Source organism: Haliaeetus leucocephalus, unplaced genomic scaffold (genome assembly GCF_000737465.1).
Source record: "Haliaeetus leucocephalus isolate CR32 unplaced genomic scaffold, Haliaeetus_leucocephalus-4.0 Scaffold517, whole genome shotgun sequence".
NCBI classification, from domain to species: domain Eukaryota; kingdom Metazoa; phylum Chordata; class Aves; order Accipitriformes; family Accipitridae; genus Haliaeetus; species Haliaeetus leucocephalus.
Window position 1 is genome coordinate 3,536,851 of NW_010972953.1, and position 27,724 is coordinate 3,564,574.

Consider the following 27,724-nt stretch of genomic DNA (forward strand, 5'->3'; position numbering starts at 1 on the left):
CTTTTTAATATTATTAAATTTAATAATATAAATTGTATACATTCAATTTAATTTTAAGTAATGTCTGAAATGTAATTGCCTTTGGTCAAATGATTGGCAATCCTGTAGAGGGTTGCTGTGCTTATTTACGTTGACACTGGAAAAGCAGTGTCCCTCAAATAACCGGAAAAAGTACTGCTTTTGTGAGGACAGTTTATACTAGTTTGTGGAGCAAGGTAAGATGCTATTTCACTGAATAAATGCATTTAGCTGGATGATTGTATTAGGAATACAATCACTTTTTTATCTCTTACTGACACAGTTTTACTGGTAGAAGCTGGGAGTGTAGCTGTGGCTTCAGAGCAGTTGAGAGGCCAAACTTTTTTCAACATCCAGATTAATCTAATGTAACTAATAAACCTAAAAATCTCTTTAATTCTTAAGGATATAGGTGTCCAGTAGGATCTGAGCCCACCTCTGCAGACTTTCACTCAACCCTCTTGTGTAAATTTATTACTGCGTGTCAGTGTATATATAGAAGCTCAATGTGTTCCTCTGTAAAGAACCAAACCTTGAAAATGTTACTGCCTTGTTTTGTTCCCATATGGCTTAGGTTTGTAAAGGTGCATGCTTCAAGGCCCTGATTCAGCACAGTACTCAGGAAAATTCCTAAATTCCCATACACACACAGGTCGACTGATTTAAAGATGGATGTACTTGACAACAGTGCTGAGGTGTCACCAAGAGTATAAGTTTAATAACACACACACACAAGCGTTTGTCAGCTACAAGATAAGCAGGAACATGTAGTGATTTAATAGAAAAAAACTCCACTGAAAGCCTGGTTCTCATATGTGAATCCTCTGGTATTTCCCACACCGATTTACTAGGAAAGAGTTTTTCTGTAAGGTGAACATGCATGTGTACACACGTGCGCACATGTGAGAATTGTTTTCTAACAACTACCAAAATAAAATACTAAAATATTACTAAAATAAAAATAGAGACATGACCCTGGATTTTAGGGCAGAGACACTGAAAGGAATCCGAAGGAGTTAAATTCCTTTTAAACTCAGTGAGACATAATTGACTAATTCATGTCGGCTTTTTCATTATAATCCCACCTGGGACTTCCTCTTCTTCCATTCCTATTGGTATGTCTCCATGCTTATAAACACTGATCGTAACCTGTCCTGTTTCAGAACCATACTTATTCTTAACAAAGATGCTGTATTTTCCTGTGTCTTCATTGCAGACTTTCTCTATGGTAATTGTGACAACTGTCCCCTTCACATCCATTTTGTAACGATCTTTAAAGACGATAACCTTCTCATTTTTGAACCAAGTGATTTCTGGATAAGGATCTCCAGATATACAGCAAGTTAAACACAGGGTCTGTTGTAAAACAGATAGCAGAAATAGATTATGAAGATATAAATAAGTAAGGAAATTCAGTTGATGAGAAATTAAGAAAAATATAAACAAATTTTCTTAGATTTTCAATAGGTGAGATTCCAGGACTGCCCATTCCTTTTCCTGTTACCCTCCAGTATAATCAGGATTAACCTGACCGAATTCACTGGGCCTGACTCATATTTGTGCTACTTTTTATAGCTTTCTTACACTGTTAAGTGACACTTAAATAGGCACATGGTGAATTTGCAATTACTTCACAGGATTTTTATTCTGCCTGTGTACCAGTAAAGGGGAATGTGACTCAGAAATGTAAGCAGCAGGTTGATATGATGGGAAAATCAGGTCCAGCGCTTAAAAGGCCTTAGTCTAATCCTATGAAATGGGAAGACAACAGAAAGAATCTGGCTGTGAAACAGACCTAGGAAGCAATAACATCCAACACCTGCCAGAAAGAGGTTCTGTGCCACAAAGAGCACCTATATGTGCAGAAGCACGTGCATGTTTGGAAGCACCATCAACAATGTAGGGGGCTGATAAAAGTATTGTGGAGGGTACTGCTTCACACCTTTGGCAATTTACAGTAGCTCAGAAAATCTCCCAGGAACATACAGGAGGGGAAAACAAGTAGTTTTCTCCCCATCAGTTATTCTTCTATATCTGTGCAAGGGCCAATTATACAAACAGTTACTCAATGTTACCTTGTCCTCCATGATAGTAGCAACATCTGGCAGACCTTGAACAACTTTGGCACGACCTGGGAGTGAACAAATAAGACCTTTTAGTTTTCTTATCAGCATACCACTTGGCTTTGTTTTGCAGAAGGAAGGAAATTAATTTACTTACACTTTTCTGCTACTGCTGCTTCCCTGAAAGCGAGAGATAATATTATAGTGGTTTTATTTATTAGGCATTGTATTCTCAATACAGAATATGACACTCAAAGTAGATTTAGCTGTGAAAATATTTAGGCAGGAACTTACTTTAGCCTTCTGTGCTCAGCCAGGGCATCTTCAAAGGCTGCAAGGAATGAAGAGGTTTTAGGGTAAGTTGCCGTTCATTTCATTTGACTTAGTAGATTTAACATAATGCATCACTGTTGGAATTACAGGTATATGTGCACATAGATATGTATAATTATCATCTAGACTATATCTATATCTGCCTTAAGGAAATGTGACTTTATTTATATACTACTGAGATAAGTGGGATCTAGTACTCCCTTTCCAAAGAGAAGTCCAGAGGAGGAAAGAATCCCAACTTTGAACAGTTTGGAAAAGTCTTTGTAAACCTGAAGCCACATTCTCTTTTCCAAGATGCCACCTGTAAGCTCTGTTGGCCTGTGGAGGAATTGGACACATCCCAGGAGGAGCTGCCCTCCCACTCATCCTTTCCCCAGGATTGCCTTACACTATGGCAGCAAAGCTCCCTAAAGGCTTCAAGCCTTTCTGCTGTGCACTTCTCTCCCCGTGTTACATCTGACTTCTATGAGCACTTTACTGTGCTTCTTAACCCAATTTCATAGTGTGCTGTTACGCAGCTGTGGCTCCAGCTCAAATAAAGGAGAGAGGAATCACTGCCCATGATCTGAAGGAATCTTGGAAAGCAGCTCAGGTATCTCATTCCTATGACGGTATTGTTTGACTCAGCTTACCCTGTCCAGACAAGTCAGTTGACAGTTTGCGAGAGTTGTTCCCATCAAATAACTCCAGGGTGTATTTTCCCTTATCTGCATCTGTTGGGTTCAGTATGTGAAGCCAGATCTGATTCATTGTGCTCCCAGCTTTCAGTCTGTCACGGCTTTCCAGTTGTTTTTCCCTAAGTAAACAAATGATACCATTTCAATAGTATTTAGTAGAGCTGTATAAATTAGAGCACTAACTTTTTTTTAGACCTACACTGCTTAGACTAAGAGGGTGGGAGTCAGGACCTTACTGTTAATTTCATGGAGAGTTACACACTCAGTCACTTTTGAAAATGTCATGGGACATCTAGCTGTGCTTTTAGGCAGTTTGCCAAAGCTCTACAAACTCTACAAAAGACCTCTTAGTTCTTATTTAGGAGATTAAATAGGATTTAGATGTTGAATATTTGTAAGCATTTAGCCCTTAAACGTTAAAAATTGGCCTCCTTATATACGTGCGTAGGTGGTATCTAATAAAACACCATTTCTCTATTTTGTGAAGACATTATGAGGCTAAATTAGCTAGTGTTTGGAAAGAATTTTATAATGTTTGGGAATATTTGTATTCAGAGTGGGGGAATAGAGTGGTTAGGGAAGTACAAAGTAGTAGAAATAAAGACTTTGAAAAAAACAACTTCTTTTCCTGTCTGTAACCAAGGTGGCTGTAACTGAGCAGTACCTTAAATGCATCATTAGTATTCTAGTAAAGATGATCACTTACAAATATTTCTGCAGTGCTAAGATAAAAATAACATGACTGCTTACTTCGGAATTCCCAGGCATGTTTCAGGATGCAGAGTGAATTGTGTTTTTCAGCCCTTACTCAGAGAGATCTACCATTGCCTTAAAAAGCTATGGGCTCAGGCCCAACATGTTTAATTTTGATGATAAACAGTTACAAGCAACAGTACTCCAGAAGCCTTGCAAATAACTTTTGGGGACTTACTTGTGATACCAAGTTGTTTTCATGTAGTCTGTGTAGTACTTCACATCTGTGTAGATTTTGATGCCTTCTTCAGTAGGTTGAATTTTCAGAGGTGTAGCAGAAAGAGCTAATAGTATAATTGAAAGACTGAAATTGAGGAGGATGTTCAAGAATGCAGTTTTACATGTTGCGCAAACAAAATCCCAAGCAACCTATTAACATTTCTCTCTGGAGAATGTGGCTAGCTGAAAGTAGGATGGTATTCTACCTCTTGGAGACACTGGATCTTTTAGCAACTGGTAGAAAAATGTCTGCATCTCTTCTAGAGACTTGGGTCTGGAATACACATCATAGATAGGAATAGTACAACTTGGCCAAATTCACATAGCAAGTGATGTGACAAGGAGCAGGCTGCTGGCATGTAAAGGTCACAGAATTAATTTGTAAGTGCAGATGGTTTTATGTCCCTGGGTTTATTTAGTGACCATCCTCCTTGACAGTTTGAAGGTGCTTCCAACACTAAGCAAGAGTAAAGGGGTGGTATTGTCCTTGATCCAGGGACAGCTCCTGAGCAGTTTGCTCTGATCGTGACACCCCACCTTTCTCCCCTGCCATTATTATTGTGTCAGCTGATGAGAAAATGACATACCACTGATCCTACAAAGCTCCTTGAGAAGGTCTTCAAAGGCTGCAAAGACACAAAGATTTAAGTGTCTATAAATACAATATTTACCAAATCACATCTGATCTACCAACTTAATTTGATTATGTTTAGATTATATTATATCTGGTAGTTAATAGTTGTCTTTTTCTGTTGCAAAGCTTACTTGGAATGGATTTTTTGCCACTGACTCATTTATTTTTAGATGCTGGGCATTTCTTACTAAATTTAGATGCTTCTGTCTTCCTTAGCGCTCAACATGTGCAACAGACTGCCTCACAGAAAGCAGATTTATGTATCAGATTTAAATGATAGATTCCAGATGTCAGAGTAGGATTTAATCTTGGGAAGCAGAATCTTCTGACTGATGCTGAGACGAAGTGATTGAAACATTACTGAGCTTTTAACTGTGGTGCTTGACAGAATTTATAATGCGGTCATAGCTTGATAAATGACTATCTATGTAAATGACATTAGAATGTCAGACCTGCATATTTATTTTCAATTTCCAGAGCATGTTCAGAAAACTGAAAAGTGAAGCAGGAATCTGCAGTAACATATAATTGTTTTTCCACCTGATGTTGTCTTTAACAACTATGCTGTCGCTGTAATTCAGGCTAGAATTTTTGTCACTGGTGGGGGATGCAGAGTGGAAATGGAAGTTTATTCTCCTGATGCTTCAGAGTACTGGCTGAACTTCCAGGAGTGAAAAGTTGTCTGTGGATTATCAAATGAAGTACAGTATGGACAGATGCAAAAAACAGCTCTGAGATCAGATACAAAGGACACTTATTCTGTTTGTTGGGTTTGGTATAACTCTTGCAGAATGAAACTGTTTTACGTAGTCCATTTTATGACTCCAATCTCACATGAAATACTTGTGATTTTTAAAATGATCAGCATATATACATATGCTATAGTAGATCAGGAAACTCTTTAAATTTGACCAGTAACTTTTTATGCAGGTTTTAATCCCTATAAAAGCATGTAGGTACTATAGTAATTAACAGTGTGGTAGAAATTTATGAAATTTGTTTTTAAGTCCAAAATTAATCCCAGGCAGGGGTGCGAATGCATATTATTGCCTGATACAAGGTTCTCTTACCTCCTTTTGTGAGATCAAGTTGGGTGTAGTCCTCTCCTCGGTCATCTGAAACGAGTGCTTTGTATTGACCCTCATCTGCTTTGGTTATCTAGCAAATACATATGCACATATGCAATATTTATTAAAAAGAAACAAGCAACAAACCCAAAACCACCACCACCACCACCCCCAACAGAAATTTCACATATCATTGAAATAGGGCAGGATTTGGAAAAGGGGGAAAAGCTGAGATTTTCTCCTTCCCTCCCAATGAATTTGGCTGGACGGATAAGAAAGGAGGGCAAAAAAGGCAATTAGCCCCAGAATCTCCTTTGAAAGGTTAGAACGGGCCCTGGTTCATTATCAGCGGGTATGTTGTCAGTTACGGGGAGTCAGTACTCAGCTTTTGCCTCAGTCACTGTGTAGCACCACTCGGTGCCTTTAGTGGTGTAAGGTACAGGTCTGTCTGGGACTCTTTGATGATGAATGCCCACTACTCCATAAATTTTCCTCATGTTGCTTTGCCAATGCTCTTGACTTCCAGCCTGCAGTGTTCCTGCTGGTCCTCAGACTTGTGTGAGCAGAGATTCCCGTTCACATACATTTATCTACTTGTTTTCTATAAGTGATACGGCTGTTTGAAATTAAGATGAAAAATCAAACCCAAACAAGATTCAGATTAGCCACGCAGAGATTGCACTAAAACTCTTAACGCACTGTCAAGCTCCCTTTCTTCAGCTGTATCTTCTCTGAGGCAGAGTTAAGATTACAAGGGGCATTATACCAGCTTGTCTGGCCTTCTCTATAGGTCAAGCCATAAAATTTCATTCAGTTACTTCTGTAATGAGCTCAGTAACTTTTTTTGTTTGTTTGTTACTAAAGTTCATCTCCAGAATAGGCAACCAGTCCTGATGAGAAAACCTGAAAAGCCCACACTTTCTTTTTAGCCACTCAGGACATGTTAAACTTTTAACAGCCACTCACTGTTAAAAACATCTTATTTCTAATTCAGATCTATCTGACTATAATGTTAAATGGTTTCTTCTTTCGTGCTTTTCTCAGCGTTTGTTCAATTTCTTTCATTTAGTGGGCACTACCCAAAACACACATGGAATGTTAATAAGATCAACCCATATTTTTTGCATTTTCATGTGATCACCAAAGCCTCTGAGTTGTTTTATGTTTTTCACCTTTTTAATACGAAGAGTTCCTATCCCAGTCTGTGGATCAAACACACCACCTGCTCGTGCTTTCTTATTGAAGAACCATTGGAAGCTGGTGTCCTTTCTCAGGTTTGTTGCCTGTTTGAAGTCAACATTTAGAAGTCAGGGTCCCAAATGCATGTTATTTCTGAATGCCTGGATGTCCTTCTACTATGAAACATCACTTGCCTTAGAGGATTGCTCCAGAATCTTAGAAACTTCTTTCTTTATTAAAATTTCTGACCAAAATATGCTATCTCTTAACTTTCATTGCTCTGCAGATAAGCATTTGGATGAGCACTGTTTACATCGTTCCCTTAAAATTCACATCTAAAATTTAATGCTAAAGGAATTCAGACTATGCAGTTGCATCACATAGCTGTATGTACCTTGCAGGTAAGGAGTACTTCACAGTTCTCGGTAACCTTGCATTTCAAGTTCTCTATAAAATGTGGACCTGTAAAACAAAAGAAATGTCTTTTGCAATGCATTTCCACACCTCTCAAGTGTTCTCTACAGAAATGCCTCCATCTAGTGGTGAATTCCCGCAGTGCGGTCTGTAGGGAATGCTTCATGCTACTGAGTTTTGCATGCAATAGGCACCACACTTTAGAGCATGTAATTATTGCTGGTTTTGTAATGTCCTTAGGTAACGTATCTTCGTTGAGGAATTCTATCTAAAAATGTAGTTAATGATGCTGCCTAACCAGTCCTTATAACTCCACTTTGCATCAAGTCAGTGTAGGAGCTGAGAGATATTTCCCAGGTGAATTGCAATAGAATAGAAAAGCCGTATACTTTCTGATTTTATTCCTGATTCTGGGAGGGTAAACTGGAGGACAGATTACTTTATATACACTTTCATATTATACTAAGCATCTCTGAAGACAGGAGACTGGACCTATACTCTAGTGTGGTATCACAGTTGTTATTAAGTGAATACTTTTATCCCTGCTAGAAGGGGATCACCTTTCCAGTTGTAGTATTTTTTCTCTGAAACTGTTTTATTAACTTCATTTTTCATTAATGTAAGATGGGAGATAAAATGAAAGTGGAATGTATGGTTCTTTTTAAACTTATCTAGAGAATCCTGTTTTCTACAGGAAAGTGAGTGGATCTTAATTACATGGTATATATTCAGCTTGGACAATTTTCAGAATTCAGTAATGTTCAGTGTTGCAGCACTGCTGCAGAAGATCTATACTGAGGATTGTGGCTATCGTGGCTAAATTATTTTGATTTTTAAGAGCAGGGTAGGGTGTCTTAAAATAAGGAATCTTATCCTAGTCTGTTAATCAGCTTAAATAATATACTTAAAAAAAATGATAAAGAAAAGTATTTTGAGCACTCATAGCTTTGCTCTGGTTTTGCTATCTTGTTGGCATAGTTCTGGCAAGTCATTACCTTCAGCTTATCTTACCCTGCTTTTTCTTCCATTCTCTCCGTTTTGCATCAGCCTCCTCTGCAACTTTATCAAAACCTATGAGAACAGCAATGGTCAAAGTCAACACCCCCCCCCACTGTTTCTCAGTGTAACACTTTAGAAATTTCTGATCACAAAAAGTATTATCATTAGAGCTGTGATATTTGTTTATAAGACATCTCTAGTGCATGAGTTACCTCTGGTCCCCACTGAACCCTGAACAGGTTAGTGCCATCATTCTTTCATTGTACTGCTTGCTCAGACCCTAACATTTATTTTCCTTAAAACAAAAGAGTCTCTGAAAACCTGACTATTATGCATTTAGGAAATGCAATATGACTTTTGACCATACAAAAATGTAGGCTAGAAACCCTGAAATTAAGATGTTCAAAAAGTAAGAAACACAAAAGAAGGCAGAGAGCATAGAATTTACCTCTGTTTTAGACAACCGCATATAACTTTAGTTATCTCTACTTCCTTCATTGACAGTAAAGAAAAATGGGCACTTTTAGAGCACAATTCACCAAACTTATTTTATATCCTGAACTTAGCATGTACTGAATCACTCTGTAAAACTGCCTGTTTCTCTCCACCGGTTGTAAAGAGAATCAAGTAGACTTGACATTTTATAGACACTTTCCATTCAAAAAGTTTGGAAGCTTTAGAAGGTCACTTGAAAGCAAACTGTTTGCAGGAACTGAAAATAGAGATAGACACTCTATGGGGAAGTATTTGAATGAGAATCTTGTTACTTGCTATTTTTAAATTAAAAAAGGGTCTCTGTACTAGCATATACAAGGACCCTGTACGTTTCATGTTCAGCTTTCTTTGTTGCTTGGACTTGTCCTCGAGTACAGTTGACACTGGTTTCTTTATTGCATTCAGTTTAATGCAATTAACCAGCTGTTAAATACACTGAATTTTCAACCTGATCCTGTCCTGTGATAAATGAATACATGTAGTAACACGTCATACAGTTTACTGCCAAGACACAGTTTGCCATAGCAAGATAATATGTAAAACATTTGGAAAAAAACCCGAAGCATTCCACTGGATATTTTGCTTTAGCAGACCATTTTTATCATCAAGGACCCTATTTATAAGACCAAAAGCTTCAATTTATGTTGAAGAGAAATTAATATAGTTTCTTACATGATTCCTGGTCTTTAAATGTGTGCTAAAATAAATATTTGTTCTCTCCATTCCCTGTGTGCCATTATAACTGTTGGAAATACTTCAGGGCCTTAAGTGCCTAGAAAACTTTCCACTGAGCATGGCAGTCTATATTTGATCCTGAATTTCCACTTACATTCATCCAAAAGGACTAGGGTGAATTGATTTTTAGCTTTTCCATCTTGCAGCTGGGCTGTGTATGTCCCTTTATCATCATCACAGAAATTCTGGATTATCAGTTCTACGAGACCTTTTCCTTTGACAAAGTTTATTTTATGTGTCTGTGTAAAACAAAGGAAATATGATAAACTGAATAGTTTTTCCACAGCGGAACTGTTCCAAGGTCAGATCCTGGTACAGCATCTTCTACAACACTCAGACATTACAGTCCTTTTATATATGTATCCTTATATACTTCCCTCATCTTATAGGAGTAATGATGCCAATGCACTCTGATATTCTATATTCTGGGATTCATCTATTATTTGTTTATGTACATAGGTATGGTAGAATTGCTTACAGCAGCACTTTTGTCTGGGAGAAAGTTTCTGTTAAAACCACATAACACAATACATTCTTTCTTGGATATTACAGACTTTTCAGCTTACCAGAATCTGTATGAGTTTTAGTATAACGGAAGTGTTGCACTTAATTATACATCTGTGGCATGTAATTGCATATTTGGGCAATGATGAGTAATATTGCCACCCTCTTGACATCATGCAAGCACTACTGAACCTTTTACACATACACCCCAAAACCTGCCAGATGCTTAAACAAAAATATCATCATTATGCCTTACCGCCTTGTTTGCTCTAAGCAAATATTATCATTGCTAAGAGCTTGACAAATACTTTGTAATCATGCATAACAATGTCAGTTTTTCAGTGTAGAAAAGACAGTTCTTAGAATAGACAAAGCCCTTAATAGGTTCGCTACACATTGCTGGTTCACCACACATTGCTTTAAAAAACCCCAACATCGCAATAACAGCTCTGAAATTCTTTGGCCTAGTCCTATCCTTTTGTTATATCTTTTCTTTTTGTTATCTTGGCATTGCTACACTGCATTTAACTGACAGGCAAATGATTTATATTGTTCTTCATTCTCAACTGTTCTCTCCTCTGGTCCTGTCATTCCAAATACTTTTAAAATGTTATAATATTAACTTGATATGGGAAGACAAGGAAGAGGCTAGAACATTTTTTTTAAATGTATCAGAAGGTTGGAGGGCACTGTAACACGTGATGCAATGTTACTTCCAGTGCCTCAGACTGAGAAATAAATCACTTTCATCTGCTCTTAGAATTCATGAGATTTATCCGTATTCAGTTCAAAGAGATAGGGTGGAAACCTTGCAGCTTTGCTTGGTAAAGCAGAAGAAAAATATCCTGTCTCATTGTGCAAGATGGTATTTCTTTAGCATCCACTGAAATGAGTCAAGTTTGTTCATCCAAGACAAAGCTCTCTGTCCGGCACAGGTGCATTTGTAGTATCAGACGAATTACACGTGGCTGAGGTTTGTTGTCAGAAAATTCCCTTATAAAAGGGAAGTCTCTGCTGTGGCAAGATTGTCAGAGGCAGCCTCTCAGGAAGGGGGGATAACAGGAAAGCTGGACAAGGAGGGGATGTTCAGTATTACCACTGAAGGTTTTGCTGGCAATAGCACAGAGGAATATTACACTGTCTTTAACTAACAGCATCGATGCTGTAGCCTTGCTTGATACTAGGACTGGACAGCTTGAGAATCAGACAGTTTGGCTTTCTGTTTATGCACAGTGGAAAACCAAGCCCTAGAGTCTTCCAAAAACATGTATCAAAATATCTGATGGGAATTTAGAAAACTGGGAATGTACCCATTTGCTTTATCTCCCTGTTCAGCAGGGGGAAAGTAAGTCAGAATTTAAAAAACCAAAACAAAACATACTGGAGTACTTGTAAGCTCCTTGTCATTGAAGATTAAATGCAGCTCTGCATTTGGTGACAGCTTTTCAACCTCCAACCACAGCCGTACTTCTCCTTTCTCCAGAATATCAATGTTCCATCCAGATATCAGCTTGATCACTGGAAAACAAAGAGAACCATGGAGCAGAACCATGGAGGCAAACCACAGAATTTGGCTCAGCCAGGGTTATGCCAGGGTTCCCCTTTCAGAGTCTATACATATGGTAGTGGGTTCTTACTGGTTCAACTTACATGGGTTCCTGATTTCATGGCTACGTTTCAGTAACTTGTCCAGATCTGAAATGCAAAAAATAGCAAGTCATTTAGATTAGTACAACTAGCCCAAAATGAATTCATTGTATTAACTTAATTTAATTTGTTAATGAGCTTTATTTATGTCAAGAAGAAGATAATAAGTACAAAACATTCGATAGCAGGGAGGACTAGAAAAGGTTGTGAAGATAATTCTTAGTTATGTCTGAATAAAATGTTGGCTGTATCAATTCAAGAAACTTCTTAAAGAAGTTTTAAATCACTGTGGCAGTGTAGCTTTGTGTGAAATCTGAACTGTAATGGAAAAATGACCTTGGAGCATGGAACCTTTTCTTAGGGGACTGTAAAAGAAACGGCCCTTGAGCCTTCAAGGAATGGGAAACATCTTTCTAATGATGCCACTATCATTATAACTTACTATTCCTCTATGAGAAACGTTCCTCTAAACATCTGATATTAGAAAATTATGGCACATTAGATTTCTGTTCTTGTCAATTATTAGTTTTTACCTTCTTTTGTTAAAGTGCAGCTGGCAGAGATATCATCATCTACATCCGTGACCTCCACTGAATATATACCCAGATCCTTTTCTGATGGGTCTTTCAGTATAAGCTTAGATCTTAGAAATAAAAATAATAATAATAAAAATTATATTTTCCTCAAAAATTATGCCTTCTGTGACAGAATGCAATACATTTGATACACCTGGAACATCAAATATAGTACTCATTGTCATTTATATATGACACTGAGGAGGAAGGCAGAAACATTAGCAATATGATGGCTGATGCTTCCCTTTTGTGACCTGAAGATTGCACTGGATGCACCATTTCATGGACACCAGAGCTGAGAATAAGGGACAGAGATTTGCAGTTCAATAGTGTACATGTATTTTAGCTGAATATTGGAAGGAGAGGGAAACATTTGGCTTCACGTTTTTCTTGGTGTTTGATGTGTTCTTTATTCGACACTCCACAATCAATTTTCTCAATGTGCATTATATACTCACTTATTGCCTTTCTCTTCAGTCTGAACTCTGTCAGCATCTGGTGGTCCTTCATAGTCCTTTGACCAGATAAATTCAGAGGAGTCATTCTTTTCAGGAGCTTCAAAAGCCATATAAATGAAACCTTCTTCATCGACCCCAAGTTCAATTTCTTTTGTGCCTGTATGAGCAAAAACCCCCCCAAAACATTCCTTACCAAAACAGATCAGGGCTTAGCTTCTGGGCATCTAACTCAAAAAAAAAAAAAAAAAAAAATTGTACAACTAGAGTAAATTCATTTGGGCAGTTTGATTTGCTAATCTTTATTTTGACTGAGGTTCTTTCTTGTTATGAAACATGTAGCTGATGCTTCATAAAGCAGTTTTTTACCGGAATCATCATAGTATTTACAGACTTGTACAATCTCATCACTTTTAGTTTCATACCAGGTTTGGTTTTAGCCACCACAGGATCTGAGGGCAGTGAAGGGGGTCCAATTCCAGCCTTGTTCAGTGCTCTTACTCGGAAAATATAGCATTTCCCTGTCTCCAGATCTGAAACCTGCAGGAAACAATGACAGGAATTAAATTAAGACTAAATGAGAAGCAACAGTTGGATACTAAGTGCATGTACAGACCTTCATATGGGTAGTGGCTATGGACTGCTTATTTATTTGTTTCCATTCCTCTGACCCTTCTTCACACATGTCTACATAATACCCTGTAACTGGACCTGCTCCTGTGTACAATGGTGCTTCCCAGTGTAGCTTCAGGGATGAGTCCCTTACTTCAGTGCACTTCACATCATAAGGAGGGCCTGTTGAAAGAAGGGTAGGCTGTCAAACAGTAACATTAAGAAATGCAACTGGGTGCACTTTGTTTGAGTTTGAGATCAGAGAGCAGAGTTTTAAGATAACAAGTGAATAGTGGGTCCATAGGAGAGGCTTTCTATGCTAATTAACTGTAGAGGTAGGTTCTAGAAAAAAGCATACATTGGCTGGTTTAATGTTATTTGCTTTGGTGTAATATACAAAGACATTAAGATATTAGATCCAGATTCTTCATTCTCTGGAAACAATATTATTAAAAATACCTGGGCGCTGTATCTGTGTAGTGCAGAAATAATACCCTGTGTCTGAATGGGAACGTCCCTAGAAGTGTTTGTGTGCTTTTCCGTACTGGGAGCCACCCTTAAACAGATCTGTAGTTTTCAGAAGTCCCTTGGATTCACAGAAGAGTGAGGAGATAACTAGTATACCTGGTAATATTTTTATGTTGTTTTTACATGAGAGATACCTGGTTCTGGCATTGTCCATTCCTCACATTTGAATAAGTCACTGGGTTCAGATACTTCCCCAACACCAGCCATGTTCATTGCACGGGCACGGAATTCGTACACGTGACCTTCCTCAAGGTTGCTGACCTTTGGGTTCAGAAGTGCAAACAGATTATTAGTACAGCCCTGCATGGTTGTAGTCTGTGAGGGTAGGAAGAGAGTTCTAGACTAGAGGAAGTAAAGGAAAACCAGCTCAGCCCTTGTTATAGCTACATTTCCTACTATGCTTAAAGGACAGTATTATATCTGAAATGAATACCGTGTAAACTCGTTGAGGAATTGGCTGGATATTGACTTCATGCCAATCTAGTTCGGATGTATCATGCTGATCTAGGAAATAACCCAGAATCTTTGTTCCTCCCTTGCGCTTTGGGGGTTTCCAGCCAATGGTCATGTCAGCCTTCCCACAGTTTAGAAGAACAAACCCGTGTGGTGCTGATGGACAAGCTGTGCAGCAAAGGGAGAGAGAAAAGAGAGTATTGTTCAATGCAGGTTTGGGATCTAGGGATCGGGAAAAGAGGTGTAGATATGGGATGAATTGGGCTGAGGAAATCTCTCTGTGCTCGTACCAGATGTGATTCTATTTGTGTTAAGGCCCCCTAATACCACTTTTGTGGTGTAAAAGTATTTGAAAATGACCAGATTCTTATTTGGAAGTCACGGCAAAAGTCACAGATGTGTCTCAGGGTGTTTCTTGCATGTTGCTTTATGGTTTGTCTGACAGAAAAGATGGAAGCAGTGGGTCGCTAACATGGAGAAGATGGAGGGTTAGATACTGGCTAATGTGGTTGGTAGGATTTTGTAATTGCCCTGGAGAAATTCACAATGCTGATTTCAAGATACCAGCATAATTGAGCATTTAAAATGCTCACTTGTACCAGTGCCAAATTAATACTGAAAATGTAACACACTGCTAAATCAAAATGCTAATTAACTCTGTCCACCCCTGACAAGTATAACTGATGACAGAAGCTGCAGGGTACAAGAAAATCAGTTCCCTGTTGCTTTCCTTTGCTTATCTGCTCAACATTATTACCATTACATGTAATAATAGCTATGCATGATAGATACATTTTTGAGGGATTTAATTTTTGTGTCTATGTGCATGTATATGTTACTACTTACCAATAGCTGGCCTTACAACAATGGGATCTGTTTCTGGTGAGCTTTCACTTAGTCCTGCCTCGTTGACAGATTTCACACAAAAGACATACTCTTTTCCAGGCTGCAGCCCAGGAACAGTAAATCTAGGAGAGCAAATTAATAAATTTGTGTTTGACTGTTCAAAGCACAGGTAAACAGTCTTTTGAATAGATAGCAATACATTTTAATAAGGCATTGTAACCTGCAAAATCATTGTTTGCCGTTACAAATTAAAGTACACTGTGTCACATAAAATGGCTACCAATAAATCAGACAGTAAGTATGGATCAGATAGAGAGGTATCACACTGGTGGCTGGCATTGTTGGTAGAATAAATAGGACTTCTTAATGGACTTTTTCTGCTTGACATGTGACCCCCACAGCTAGAGAGGTATTCTAAATCCTATGTGTGAGTGACACCAACTTTACGGCAAAGCAATCAAAAAAATGGAATGTGGTTCTTCTGGTGCCACAAGGTCTATCTACCTTCTGAAGATTCAGAGTCTATGAAGATATACACAGACTTTGCTGTCAGTCAGGCTTTGCATGTAAAAGTGACACTTTGAGTAATACTTAATTCTAAAAGAGGACATGGTGTTTGTGTGCGTGCAAGCCTATGTGTGTGCAGTGAAGGAAGTTCTTTTTTTATCTGAAATATGACTCCAGTCATAAGCAGAAGAATCCAAGTTGGCACCCCGTCTTCTCTCAATGGAGTAGAATAGCTGAACTCACTCATTACAAGTCACGGGCTTATTATTGACAGTTTGCCATTCTTCTGTCCCAGTCTCCCGACAGTATATGTAGTAGCCAAGAGGCTCCAGACCGTCCTTTAACTTATCCCACTGCAAAACAACAGATGTCTTGGTGTCTCTGAAAGCTAAAACCTGAGACGGTGGAGGCAGAGTAGCTAAAAAAAAGAAAAAAAACACAGAGAAAAATAGGGGATTTTAAAATTTATAAATTAAAAAAAAAAAAAAAAAATAGAAGTGGGTTGGCCTGTTTGATTTATTCACCTTTCCCAGAGCACAGTTTTCAAATTAGAGCAAAATACCATGGACATTGTCCCAGTCTACAGCCTATATTTTTATGTTTGGGTTTGCCATATCTCATATTCCTCTCGCTTACAGCCCATTGATTTGTGCAGTTACACCTACTTAACCTTCTCTGAAGTAGAGGAGAAACGAGACTTGTACAGTAACTCTCATTAACTCCACTATGAAATGGGACCTGCTTCACTCTTGAGAAAAAAGGACAGTATGAATGAGCACTAGGGCAGCTTTAATATGGGAGAATATAAAAAAATAAAAGAGTGAGTGCTTATCTCTGCGTAAGGGAAACATGGCCATGAAGCCTTTGCATCTCTTATTGTTGTCAGCTCAGTCCAGGAAGAAAACAAAACAAATCAGCACTGTGAAGACTGCTGTTCAGTCTGAAGCCCCCAGAAACGGGCTGCTTCAGCAGTTGTATCATTCATTCCAACGCTGGTCTGCGTAACGTCTCTCTTACACAGTGCTGGAAGCATACTTGGATTAAACACAGGCTTCAACTGTTTCTTATTTTATTAAATGTAATTCCCCCATCATTGCTTGGTTAGATTTACACTGCACTGACCAACTGCAAAGTAATTAAACAAGGATTTAAGGCTTTAAGAGATTTCCTGATATCAAAGCAACTGCTGTGTAATCATATACCATGAAGTTTAAAGGAAAGGAGGGGCAAGGGAACCCACACGTTACTTTCATAGTACATCTCCTTTTCCATACAATTAGTGTAGAGCATATTAATGAAATAATTACCCAGTTTTGCTCCAGCAGTTACAGGCTCACTGGGCAGGGATGGCTCACTGATTCCATACTTGTTAGCAGATCGCACACGGAAACAGTATGATTTTCCTTTAACAAGATCAAAGAGTGCAAATCTTGGGGAATTAACTGGCATATCCAGATTAACCATTTGCCAGGAGTTGCTGCCTACAATCAGCTGTAACGAAAAAGGTGATGATTTACAACTCATATTGTATCTCAAGCTTAAAACCCTCCTGAGCAATAACAAAGCTGATCTTTACAGGAAAGTAGTTTTAAAAAAAAAAACAAACAAAACCAGACCCAAACAAAAACCCAATCAAAAATGTAAATGATGTATTTCTTGTTGATATACCCAAACTGTTCCTTGGCAACAGAGGGCCCCTTTGCAGCAGAAATGGTACAGCAGGTGGGAAATGAGTATATATGAAAGGAGATCGGTAGAAGATACTAATTAACCAGCAAAATGATTAGTGGGGAACGGGAAAGTGAACTATTGTGCAGTTCTTCACGGCTTTTCCACACTTAAGGGCCCATAGGGCAGGAACAGTCTTCCTGTTAAAACTCTGCTACAGTTCTCTGGTGTAAAACTTGCTTGTTTATTCTTTGTTATTCGTTACTACTTGAGTTGGTGTCAAGTCAGGATCATAGCTCAAGTAAACTGTGGAGCTGGAGAGAGGCTGAGCAAGCAATTTTTGAGGCTGTAGTTCTCCAGTTATCAATGCAGTAAATAACCTTGCCTGTCCTATAAACCATCTGAGAAATAAATTATTCTGTTCTGACATTTCCCTTCCATGTGATATTATTTTCTTACCTTTTCCACATAATAATTCAGGGGCTCTCTGCCTCTTGGATCTGGTTCATCCCAGGCCAAAGCCACATAATCTTCTCTGACCTCACTTGCATGAACATTAGTGGGTGGCAAGGGAATTTTAATATGTCCTATGGGAAGTCAGAATAAGCTATGCTTTAGTTATAACTTGGCAAGGACAAAAAGTTCTTTTACAATGGATTATGTTTTCCCACTGTAAAGTAAGATTCTTCAATATAAAGGAGGAGACTTAAACCCTTTGGGGACATAGAGGCAAACCGAGATTATTATAAAAGGCTGTGCTGTTTAGGATAGTTTCTGATCCTTGTGCAGCTTACAATGATATTTCACCATATATTTTCCTAAGTGTGTTTTCTCCAGAGTCATGTTATTACAGATCTCATTGTTGTAGAACAATCATTCCACTCTGAGAGAATGGCTCAGTATAAATTTGAACTTACCTTCCAGGTCATCCTTGAAAATTTCTATTGTCCTGCCTTCGTCATATGGAATAACTGCAATGTCAAACAGGGCAATGTTATCCACTAAGAGAAGATGCTTGGGGCTTGTCAAGAAAGACAGAGCCCAGGACTGTGTCATTTGGTTATATGCATAATTATATACATTTCATTACACATACAGTGAAATGTCGTAACTGGTATTTTGATCCTTTTCTGCTCAGAATAGTAGTACTAAGGTGGGTTCAGCAAAGGCACAGTGTGGCGGTATGTTGCAATGATATTTGTGAGAATGGGGAGAATCTGGACATACTGCATTCAGTTATATCTGCAGCCTTGCGTTGTACTTAAGGAGCAAATTTTCCTGTTTCTAGTACAAACCTGTCACTCTCTTGTCCTTACTGGGGTCATATGTTGTAACTGGATCACTGGTTTTTGAAGGATGACTGATGCCCTCTTTATTGACAGCCTTTACTCGGAACTGGTATGTCTGTCCTTCAGCAAGACCCAAGACAGGGTATCTGCAGGTTTTCACAGGCTTGTCATTGCATGGGACCCAATCCTCTGACCCAGCAACACACCTGAAATGAAACACAGCCCATGGAGTTCCTTCGTGGTTTTTCCACAACATGATCGTGAGCCTTTTTTGCTGAAAGATGATTAACATACAGACCTTTCAATATAGTATCCCAGGATCGGACTTCCTCCATTATCACTGGGCGCTACCCAAGAAAGAATCAAGCAGTCTTTATTTACATCATGGCATTTCAGGTTGAGTGGGGATCCAGGGGCACCAGCTGTTTCTGCTGCAGCATCTGTAGAAACACCAAGTGATAGTGGTTATGTTTTTTTCTTCTCTGTACCAAAATTTTCATTCAATAACTTAATTTTAAGTGTCTAAGGGCCTACATCCCAGTAATACAAGTCATATTTTCTAATACCTAAATCACTACTGAAAATAAGATTTGGACATTTTGATAATTGTATCCATGCACAAAATTGGGAGATATTTTCTTGTGTATGAGGTTGTGAATTCCTTTATGCCAAGGTATTAGGAAAGGAGCTTTTATTCTAAATAGGATAGAATCCTGCTTATACCTTTAACAAACACATAAGTGGTCTGCTCTTTATATCCATCCAGTGAGGGGACATGGATAGTGTAGAATCCCTCATCTTCTTTGTAAGCACATGACACGGTCAGAGAAGCCTCCCGGTCTTGGTACTTTAGTTCCCGACATTCTGAGTTCTGCAGCAACTCACCTGTGAAGCATGAGAAGGGGTAAAGGAACTCCAGCTGAACTGGTTGAGTGAGGAGTGACATACTTCCAAATAAAGAAAAAAACACAGAGCAAGATGAGGGATCTGTAAGACACTCCTGATATTATTATTATGCCTCCGATTTTTAGTCATGGACTCTGATCCTACTTCGTTGGTATGCCTCTCTGTTCCCTTTGTATACAAATGCAGAGCAAAAAGCATGGTCCTTGTCCTGAAGAGTTTGTGTCTAAGCGAAAAAGTAATAAATTTGGATGAATTAGTGAGTAAAGGATACTCCTCACACCAGGTAACAGGATGCTCTGAAGTCTGCCAAATATTGTGCCAGTTCTAACTGAGGATACATTACTACTCAGCATGCAGGATCTTTTGTCCAAGTGGTGCTCAAAACCAAGAAAACGGAATGGTGCATACTGTACACTTTGTGTATATTTATCAGGTCTGAGATACACAGTCTACCCAAATTGTCCTCAAATCACTAAAACTCAGTACGTCCTACTATTTTCACAGCTGATTCTGGCGGAAGTGCTGGAATGGCAAGAGCAGTCTTACTGCGTTGCTTCTGCTTTCCAAAACTTAACAGCACAGAAAGATTACCAGTTTGGCTAAACACAACATCCTTGATTGCCAGCAGAACAACACAGAATATCTAAAAGTGTTTTTTTCACTAGAGAACCACTGGCTTTTCAAATGCTTGGCACTTTCACTGTATAGAACTAAGGCTCTTAAACTATTCCTACGAGCAGAAATGTCATTACCTCCAAAACATTTTAGTGGTATCATCCTTTTACAAATGAGGAAAACATACAAATTAAATAATAACATCTGTAGCTTGAGAAGAGCTGAGAGCAGCTCAAGAATCCTCAGTTCTAATTCTCTTCTGTGAACATTAGATCACTGCTATGAATTCAAATGGTATATTCATATAGTTATATGTATATAAACTTAGCTGTTGCATACAAACCATCTCTGAACCAGGTAATGTCTCGTTGGTGTTCAAGTAAATCAGAAGAGAAGTAACAGGAGAGGGTGAAAGGCTCCTTTTCTCTTGAAAATAAGGGTTTCAGTGGAAAAGCAAAATCTGCCTCTCTGGCCATAAGGGATCCTATGAAATAAGAGTAAAAGTCAGCATGATAAAGAGAATTCCCAGAGCCTTCCTCCTTGTAGTATTTTTATTATCATATATTTAGAGTGGTTCTTAAGCCTTGCACTTTTCACGTGCAGTCAAGCTAATATGAAAAGCTATAGCTCACAGAAAAAGAATCAAATCGCTTCAGGCTATAAAAATAAAATAAATAATAATAACAATTGTTGACTCACTTCTGTATATTTCTGAATCAAATCCCGACTCCATTCCATAATATTCTATAACACAAGAGAAAATACATTTAGCAAATCTCATGCCAGTGTTTATCTTCCCCTCAAAAACATACAATGATACTCAGCAAACTATGTCTTTCCCTCAAACCAGCTCTTAATGTGAACCTTCAAAGTGTCACCATGTGGTAAAACATTAATTCATTTGGCAGCTGATGACCTTCACAAACAACTGAGGATGTGTCTGCATAGGAAATTGTTCTTATGACTATACTAGTATAAGTAGTTAGATAAGTAGTTAGACTGGACATTAGGAGAAATATCTTCACCAAAAGGGTTGTCAAGCATTGGAACAGGCTGCCCAGGGAAATGGTTGAGTCACCATCCCTGGAGATACTTAAAAGACACATAGATGTGGCACTTAGGGACATGGTTTAGCGATGGACTTAGCAGTGCAGGGTTAACAGTTGGACTTGATGGTCTTAAAGGTCTTTTCCAACCTAAACGATTCTATGATTCTGTGATTCTCAGTAATACTGCTTTAAATGCTCATGTGCACACAGTTACTCTTAGCTAAGGAGGGCTTTTTTTCAGTTTGGCTTCTGTCTTTTTAAGCTGCACTAGGAAAGTTATGCTGAATAAAAGCATGCATACAGGGAGCTACAACTTTTGTCATATAAGTGTACCAATATGGTACTGTCCAAATTAGAAGCGTGGCAATCTAGGATCACCCATAACTGAAATGCTTCAATTATGGCCCTGTTTGGAGATAGAGCATGACAGCTACTCATTGCCACATACAGCATGGAAAAGGAAAGAAAAAAGTGTTGGTGTCACAAACATTACTGAAAGTGGAATTTGGCCAAACCTCTGGGTTTAAACAGCATTCCCATGGGATAATGTGGCATTCTTGAAGACTACCAGTGACTGGGACTTCAAGCTTTAACCAAAAGAAAGGATGTCTGTCCTGAGACACTGAGGTAATTCCTGGAGCTGACGGAAGTGTGTCCCCTACCAAATAACTTGTTTCAACAGCTGTGGGTTCTTTGGAGGCATCATATATGAATACTGGCGCGCTTCACCTGATCTAGCCTGTGAGAACTGCTGGCATCACAGCACAAAATGAAATTATTTGGAGCTGAAATCTAAGAACTGATGCACTTAACACAGGATGAAATTGAGATATTTTCTTTTCTTATTTTTATAAGTCGCAAGAAATGTACATAAAATAATGCCTGTTTTTTCAATGAATGAAGCTTGGCAGTAACTGAGCTCACTCATAAGCAAAAGATGAGGACTGAGTGTTAATAGCTGTAGAGGAAAGAAATAGAAAGCACAAGAGGTAAAGCACAGCCTCATCCCAGGTCCTGTGAGACCCACAGTGATGTCTTTAGGGAAAGGCAACTTCTGCTGTAGGAACCACAGATCCCGGAGACCCTCCCCTTGCATCAAGGGCATTCCAGACGGCATGGGGCCAGGAGAAGAGATGCCATCGGCCTGCCTGGGGGATGAGGAATGTTTCCAGTGGAGGCAGGATTAAGGCCTTGGTGTTGTCTCTATTTTCAGAATGTTAAATGCAAATAGCAAAAGGAAGAATCATGTTACTGGGATGGCATTAGACAGGGTCAAGGGAGAAGGAACCGTGTGGGCCTCTCACCCGCAATCACAAGGGACAATGTTTGCAAGCTGTTTGAAATGCTGATTAGACCTGTTGAAGGACAGTTTAATCAGGCACTTAGAGGTGAAGAGAGCAGTCTCATCCAAGGTTTTCTGTGATATACCACAGCCCTTATTCTATCATCATGCCTGCTCTGATCCTAAAGATTCTGGTGGGAATTGGGAGGAGTATGTGATTATTGCCATGGATTTTTTTTTCAGACAGCTGCTTCTGCTTTATGGCAAAGGCCCAGTTCCTGAGTTCTGGACATACTATAAGAATCTTTATAGAAGAGAAGCATTGCACACTTGGTAACTTTTTCTGTATTTCTGCATTAGGGTGAGGGGAATTTAGGAATCTGGGAAGGCTGGCAAATGAATGTTTTCTGGGCTATTTTACATGTCCCTTTAGAATTGGTAAATGTGTGCTGCATATTTCCAGATATGCTGAATTTTGACACTGTTTAATTAAAGGATCTGAAAGATATCATAAACAATACACTTCTATTACAATTCTGGAGTCACATTCTTCTGTACGCATATGTATCCCCAAACAGTATTCAGATGTGATCGGAATATGGCATGCAAAGAATAAGTGTGATAATAACATAACCCACGACAGAGCCACGAATATATTAAAACACTAACAAGAAAGATACTATCTAAACCAAAGAAGACCTCTTCTGTCTGAAAAATAGTTCAAACTGGCTTTGCAGTTCAGTCAGTTGAAGAAACCCATCTCTTCATGACTGGTAAGATGTCCAAAGCAAACCTGTTCCCTTCCTATTCATCTGTTACTGTTTGAATAACACCCTGGACTCTGTCAGTCCCACTGAAGTGTTTAGTTGTCTACAGTTCTGTAGGTCTATTCTGTTCAGGCTTTTTATGATAAAATTGTTATTTTATATATATATGTGTATATATATATATATGAAATGCGAACAGCTAAACTATGATCCTATAAGACTGCACTGCATATTTCTTAAAGCTCAATATAATTTCCCTTTTTAAGTACTGGTAGTTTACTTCCTTCATCATATGTCTGGACTTGGCTTGTGCAGAATGTGTATCTATGGAGTCTACATCAGTTATTTTAAGAACAGCACAGACTAAAGAAAAAATCTTGTATTTACTCTTGATAGTTACTGATTTGAGAGAGAAATATGGTATTCTATGCAATATTGCACTGAGAGATGCCTTTGAAAGCCACAGTACTTGTTAACCAATTTCTTGCTTATCTTTAGAAATGCAGCAGACTCTTTCTAAGCCTGTTATGCATTTAACTGTATGGCTGTTTCGTATCAGTCCAGAAGAAATAAGTACCTAAATTTAGTACAATTTTAGCACAGTGGAAAGACAGCTGTGTCCGTATGGAATCTGAAAGATTTTGCCTGAGTCCAGAAGTGACCGAGAAAGAGAAGTCATTATATCAGCTATATACATATTGGTTGGTGGTAGCTAAGCATTATTTTAGCCAGTTGTGCTTTCTCCTCACTAATAACTGAGAGAAATTCTCCTCTCCTATTAACAGAATGCTCACTTCTTTCTGTTTTTCCAGAGTGCTTGTATGTTCCTGTGATATAATGTATAGCATTGAAAATATTTTGAAGAATATAAAGAATTTGAAAATTAAAACCAAAGGAACATTTTCTACTTACTCCTGACAAGCACTGTAGCAAATGAGTAAGCCTCGCCGTATTGATTCTTAACTTCAACACTGTATTCAGCAGAATCTTCCATGGAGCATCTGGAAAAAAAAACATTTCCCCTCCTTTTTAGCTTTCAGTTTTTCTTCATACTTCACAAGACAAATTCAAAGGGGTTCCCCTTTAATCCCAGAAGTTAGAAGTAGGTACTTGCTTTTCATCAAGAACCTACTTTTCCTTTCAATTACAAGGATTTCTTATACTTAATGGTCAATTTTTTCTCTTGATACCCAGAAGCAAAACATTTCAAGTAATGAACAAGCAAAAGCCCAGTGGAACACTTGGTTGCACTGAAGCTATGCATGTATCTTTATCACATGTATAATTCACAGAGTTGAACTAATGTCATTCTGATTACATTGATTTGGTATGTCTGCTTGTAAAGTGCTGTTAATGTGCATGGCTTTACCCTGAATGAGAAAAGGCCATGCCTAGAAAGAGCAGCAAAGATAAATAAGGCTCTAAATTTTTTTAAAGATTTTTTTAAACCTCACGAACTGCTGTTGAGATTGTTTCCTAATGGCAAAGGTTTAGCTCAGACACTACACGCTAAAGTCAAGCAGGATCAGATTCCAGAAGAATTATCTTTTTTTGTTTAGCATACACAACTGGGAGTTTCAGGAGAGCAGGTCTTACTCAACTGAAAAAACAACTCAGACAAGTGCACATACATTACCTGCTGATGTGCAGGGTCAGCATCCCAAACTTGTTTTTTATTTTGTATTTTCCTGCTGGGGCTAGGCGAGGATCAATACGGACTCCATTTTTATACCTAGTTGAACACAAAGGAAACATGCTGCTTAGGAAAGGATGGAGAAATTGACTGGTAAAATTAACACTTTATTTTAAAATTAACCATGTCAAACACAACAGGGGCACAACAGAAAAGAGGAGTAGACACAATTCACTCTTTTACAGGTCTCCCACATCAATCCAAAACAGCCTTGCAGCTAACCTAGATCCCCTCCCATAGTCCTACATGTGCTCCTTCCCTAGGGCTGCTTGCAGACTGCCTACAGGCAGCTTAGTGTTGGCTTGTTGCTTCCTCCTCAGTTTATGCTCCCTGCTTTGCAGCTTGTGTGAGGGAGTTTGAGCAGATGTCTTTTGCTTCTTTGTGTTCACTGGGAGTCTGTGGGAGGTTCATATTCTCTTTGCTCTTTGAATAATTCAAAGAGGTTGTTCTGGAAGGACACAGGACATCAGGAGCTCTGTCAGTAGCAGAGTTAACTGCCTACAAAGTCATTAGTAATCCAAATGTTTGCATACTTCAAACCTTCCATGGGAGGAATGGTCAATCACTTTAACAAACTGATCAAAGTACACACTGCAAATTGTTTTCTGAGGTGATCTTTCATTTATTTCTGTCCCTCTGTCATTAATGGTAAATGCTGCAGTCAGGCCCAGTACGTAACATTTCCTCTCCTGTCGTTTGGTAAATACGCAAAGCTGAGTAAATGAAAGAGTTGGTTTGTATTTTACAAATTGTAGAAGTGAAAGCAGTTTAATGCTAAAACTTGCATGGTATCCAAGGTAGCCAAGCCTTGATGGTGTGTATGTGTGCAGTGATTTAGTGCTGGCAATAGATTCTGGTTTCCAAGACTTAAATCCCAAGTTTGCCTGCAGGACGGAGGACAGCACCAAGGGAAGCAGGGAAATCTACATGAATATCAGTCCTATCACAGAAGGAGCCCCGTAGGACTGTCCAGTGCCTCCACGGCCCACTGAATACTTAATGTCTTTACTGGTCCTAACAGTGGAACCTGAGAATTGAAAGTGTTTTCTGTAATTTCTGAAGCTCTCCCTTCCTTCTTTCTAGCAGGACACAGATGTTACTCCTCTGGTTGCTTCGTGGGCAGCATGAGTCATTGCTGTCAACAGACATACCAAGTAACCTGCGGTGGTGGGGAAGCCAGGACTGTACATGCCAGCTTCACTTCCATCTTCTCCCAGACTGCATGTACTCTGAGGGGGATCCAGAACATAGGTGGTCGCCCAGAACGCAGCTCAATGTATTCCTTCTCTGCACGTGCCTTTTCTACAGCCTACAGACAAGGATAGACTAAATAAAGGCAATAGAAAGGGATTATGTTCTAATTACACAAATTCTTTTACAAAAGGGACATGTGTGATAATGCTTCAGTGGCAGGAGTACAAGGCCTTGTCCTTATTTCTAATGGTTTTGAGGTTGTCCTAACGCCTGATTAGGTTTAGTATCCTCTCCAGAATGCTAGTTAGTCTTGGCAATTTTAATCCTGTTGGCACTTCTGCAACCAATAGAGATGTCTGATCTGACCTTCCTTCGAAGGCCCCTGCGGTCAGCTCTGACACGCAGCAGTCTGCAGATCCGAATAACCTCCTCTTCCAACTTTTCCATGTCATTCCCAAACAGAATTCTCTTTTGCCCCCTCTGTTCTAGCTCTAGGATGGCAGCTTCTCTTCTTATCTTGTAATCCCTGGAACACAGGATGATAAAAGCCAACAGAAGTTAGGATAATGCTTTTTATTTTGTTTTGGTCTTTTTTGTTGTTGTTTTATGGCACACATTTTTGGTTAAATCATAATAAGTGTTAAGGACAGAAACATCAGCTTGCATGCAGTAAGTATGGGTGTGAATGTCAGGCAGTTTTGCCTTATAGGAACCAGCAGTACTACCATGAGAGATAATACTTTAATGGCACAAGAAGGGGACCCACTATCTGACCACTTTTAATTCCTGGCCGGGAACTGGGAGAAGGTTTAAAGGAAGGAGGGATGTTGCTAACTACTTAGGTTGTTCAGCTATCACAGAAGGATGGACAGCAGGATTGCCAAGATTTTCTAGGAAAGAGGGGGAATTCCATCTGTTACCATTAATTTATTAATCTGACTCCATTTTCCATTTATTCCTATGAAATCTGGTTTCTCTTAAGCCCTTGCTTGTGAGCAGGGCAATATTACTCATTATCACATGTACCAAGGCGATACAGTTTTGTTTCCTGCATTTTAGCTGAGGGCTGGTGTTTTTCTTTTCAAAGGAAGAACCTCTTGATTGAACTTGCTTTTTTGGCTTCCGACAAAATGAGTTGGAAACTGTGACCCCTATATACAGAGGTGATGTTGCATACAATGGTTGTATTTGAGTTATAATGATTTCTGACTTACTGTGGTATTTCGGAGGTCAAGGCAAGGGCAGATGCTATCGATAAGTCTGAAAGGCTGAAAGTCTCTTCTTCCTCACTTCCAAAGGCAGACGCACATAAAAGAATCCAGACAAGGTTCCATAGTTTCATAAACTCAAAATTCAACAAATCTGTGAATGCTCAGTGCCGAGTGTAGAAAGTCCTGTCTGGACCTGATTTACTCGGCCTATCCCTAACTCTGTGGCTTACCTGGTTTTGAACTTTCTCTTTCTAGTTGTGGAGGTCATTTGCAAGCTCTGTTGCCTCTCCTCCTTTTGCTCGTCCTCTCTGTGGTGGAAGAAGGTTCGGGTTCCCAT

At 38.9% G+C, this 27,724-nt stretch overlaps 1 protein-coding gene across 1 annotated transcript; it reads right to left on the reverse strand.

The window, feature by feature from the left end:
• Positions 1–1,074: 1,074 nt before the first annotated feature.
• MYOM3 (myomesin 3) lies at positions 1,075–27,724 on the reverse strand. The gene is made up of 36 exons (XM_010576343.1): positions 27,618–27,724; positions 27,391–27,465; positions 26,543–26,702; positions 26,134–26,291; positions 24,926–25,021; positions 24,202–24,290; positions 20,891–20,935; positions 20,535–20,675; positions 19,394–19,555; positions 18,969–19,110; positions 18,677–18,876; positions 18,299–18,352; positions 17,841–17,968; positions 17,021–17,204; positions 15,957–16,131; positions 15,207–15,328; positions 14,341–14,528; positions 14,042–14,168; positions 13,384–13,562; positions 13,193–13,307; positions 12,771–12,927; positions 12,271–12,380; positions 11,741–11,785; positions 11,472–11,608; positions 9,681–9,825; positions 8,369–8,428; positions 7,338–7,405; positions 6,937–7,047; positions 5,768–5,855; positions 4,651–4,689; positions 4,023–4,128; positions 3,047–3,210; positions 2,376–2,412; positions 2,239–2,261; positions 2,094–2,149; positions 1,075–1,374 (listed from the first exon to the last, which is right to left on the reverse strand). Exons 1-36 carry the CDS (start codon positions 27,722–27,724, stop codon positions 1,075–1,077), a joined length of 4,293 nt encoding a protein of 1,430 aa, XP_010574645.1.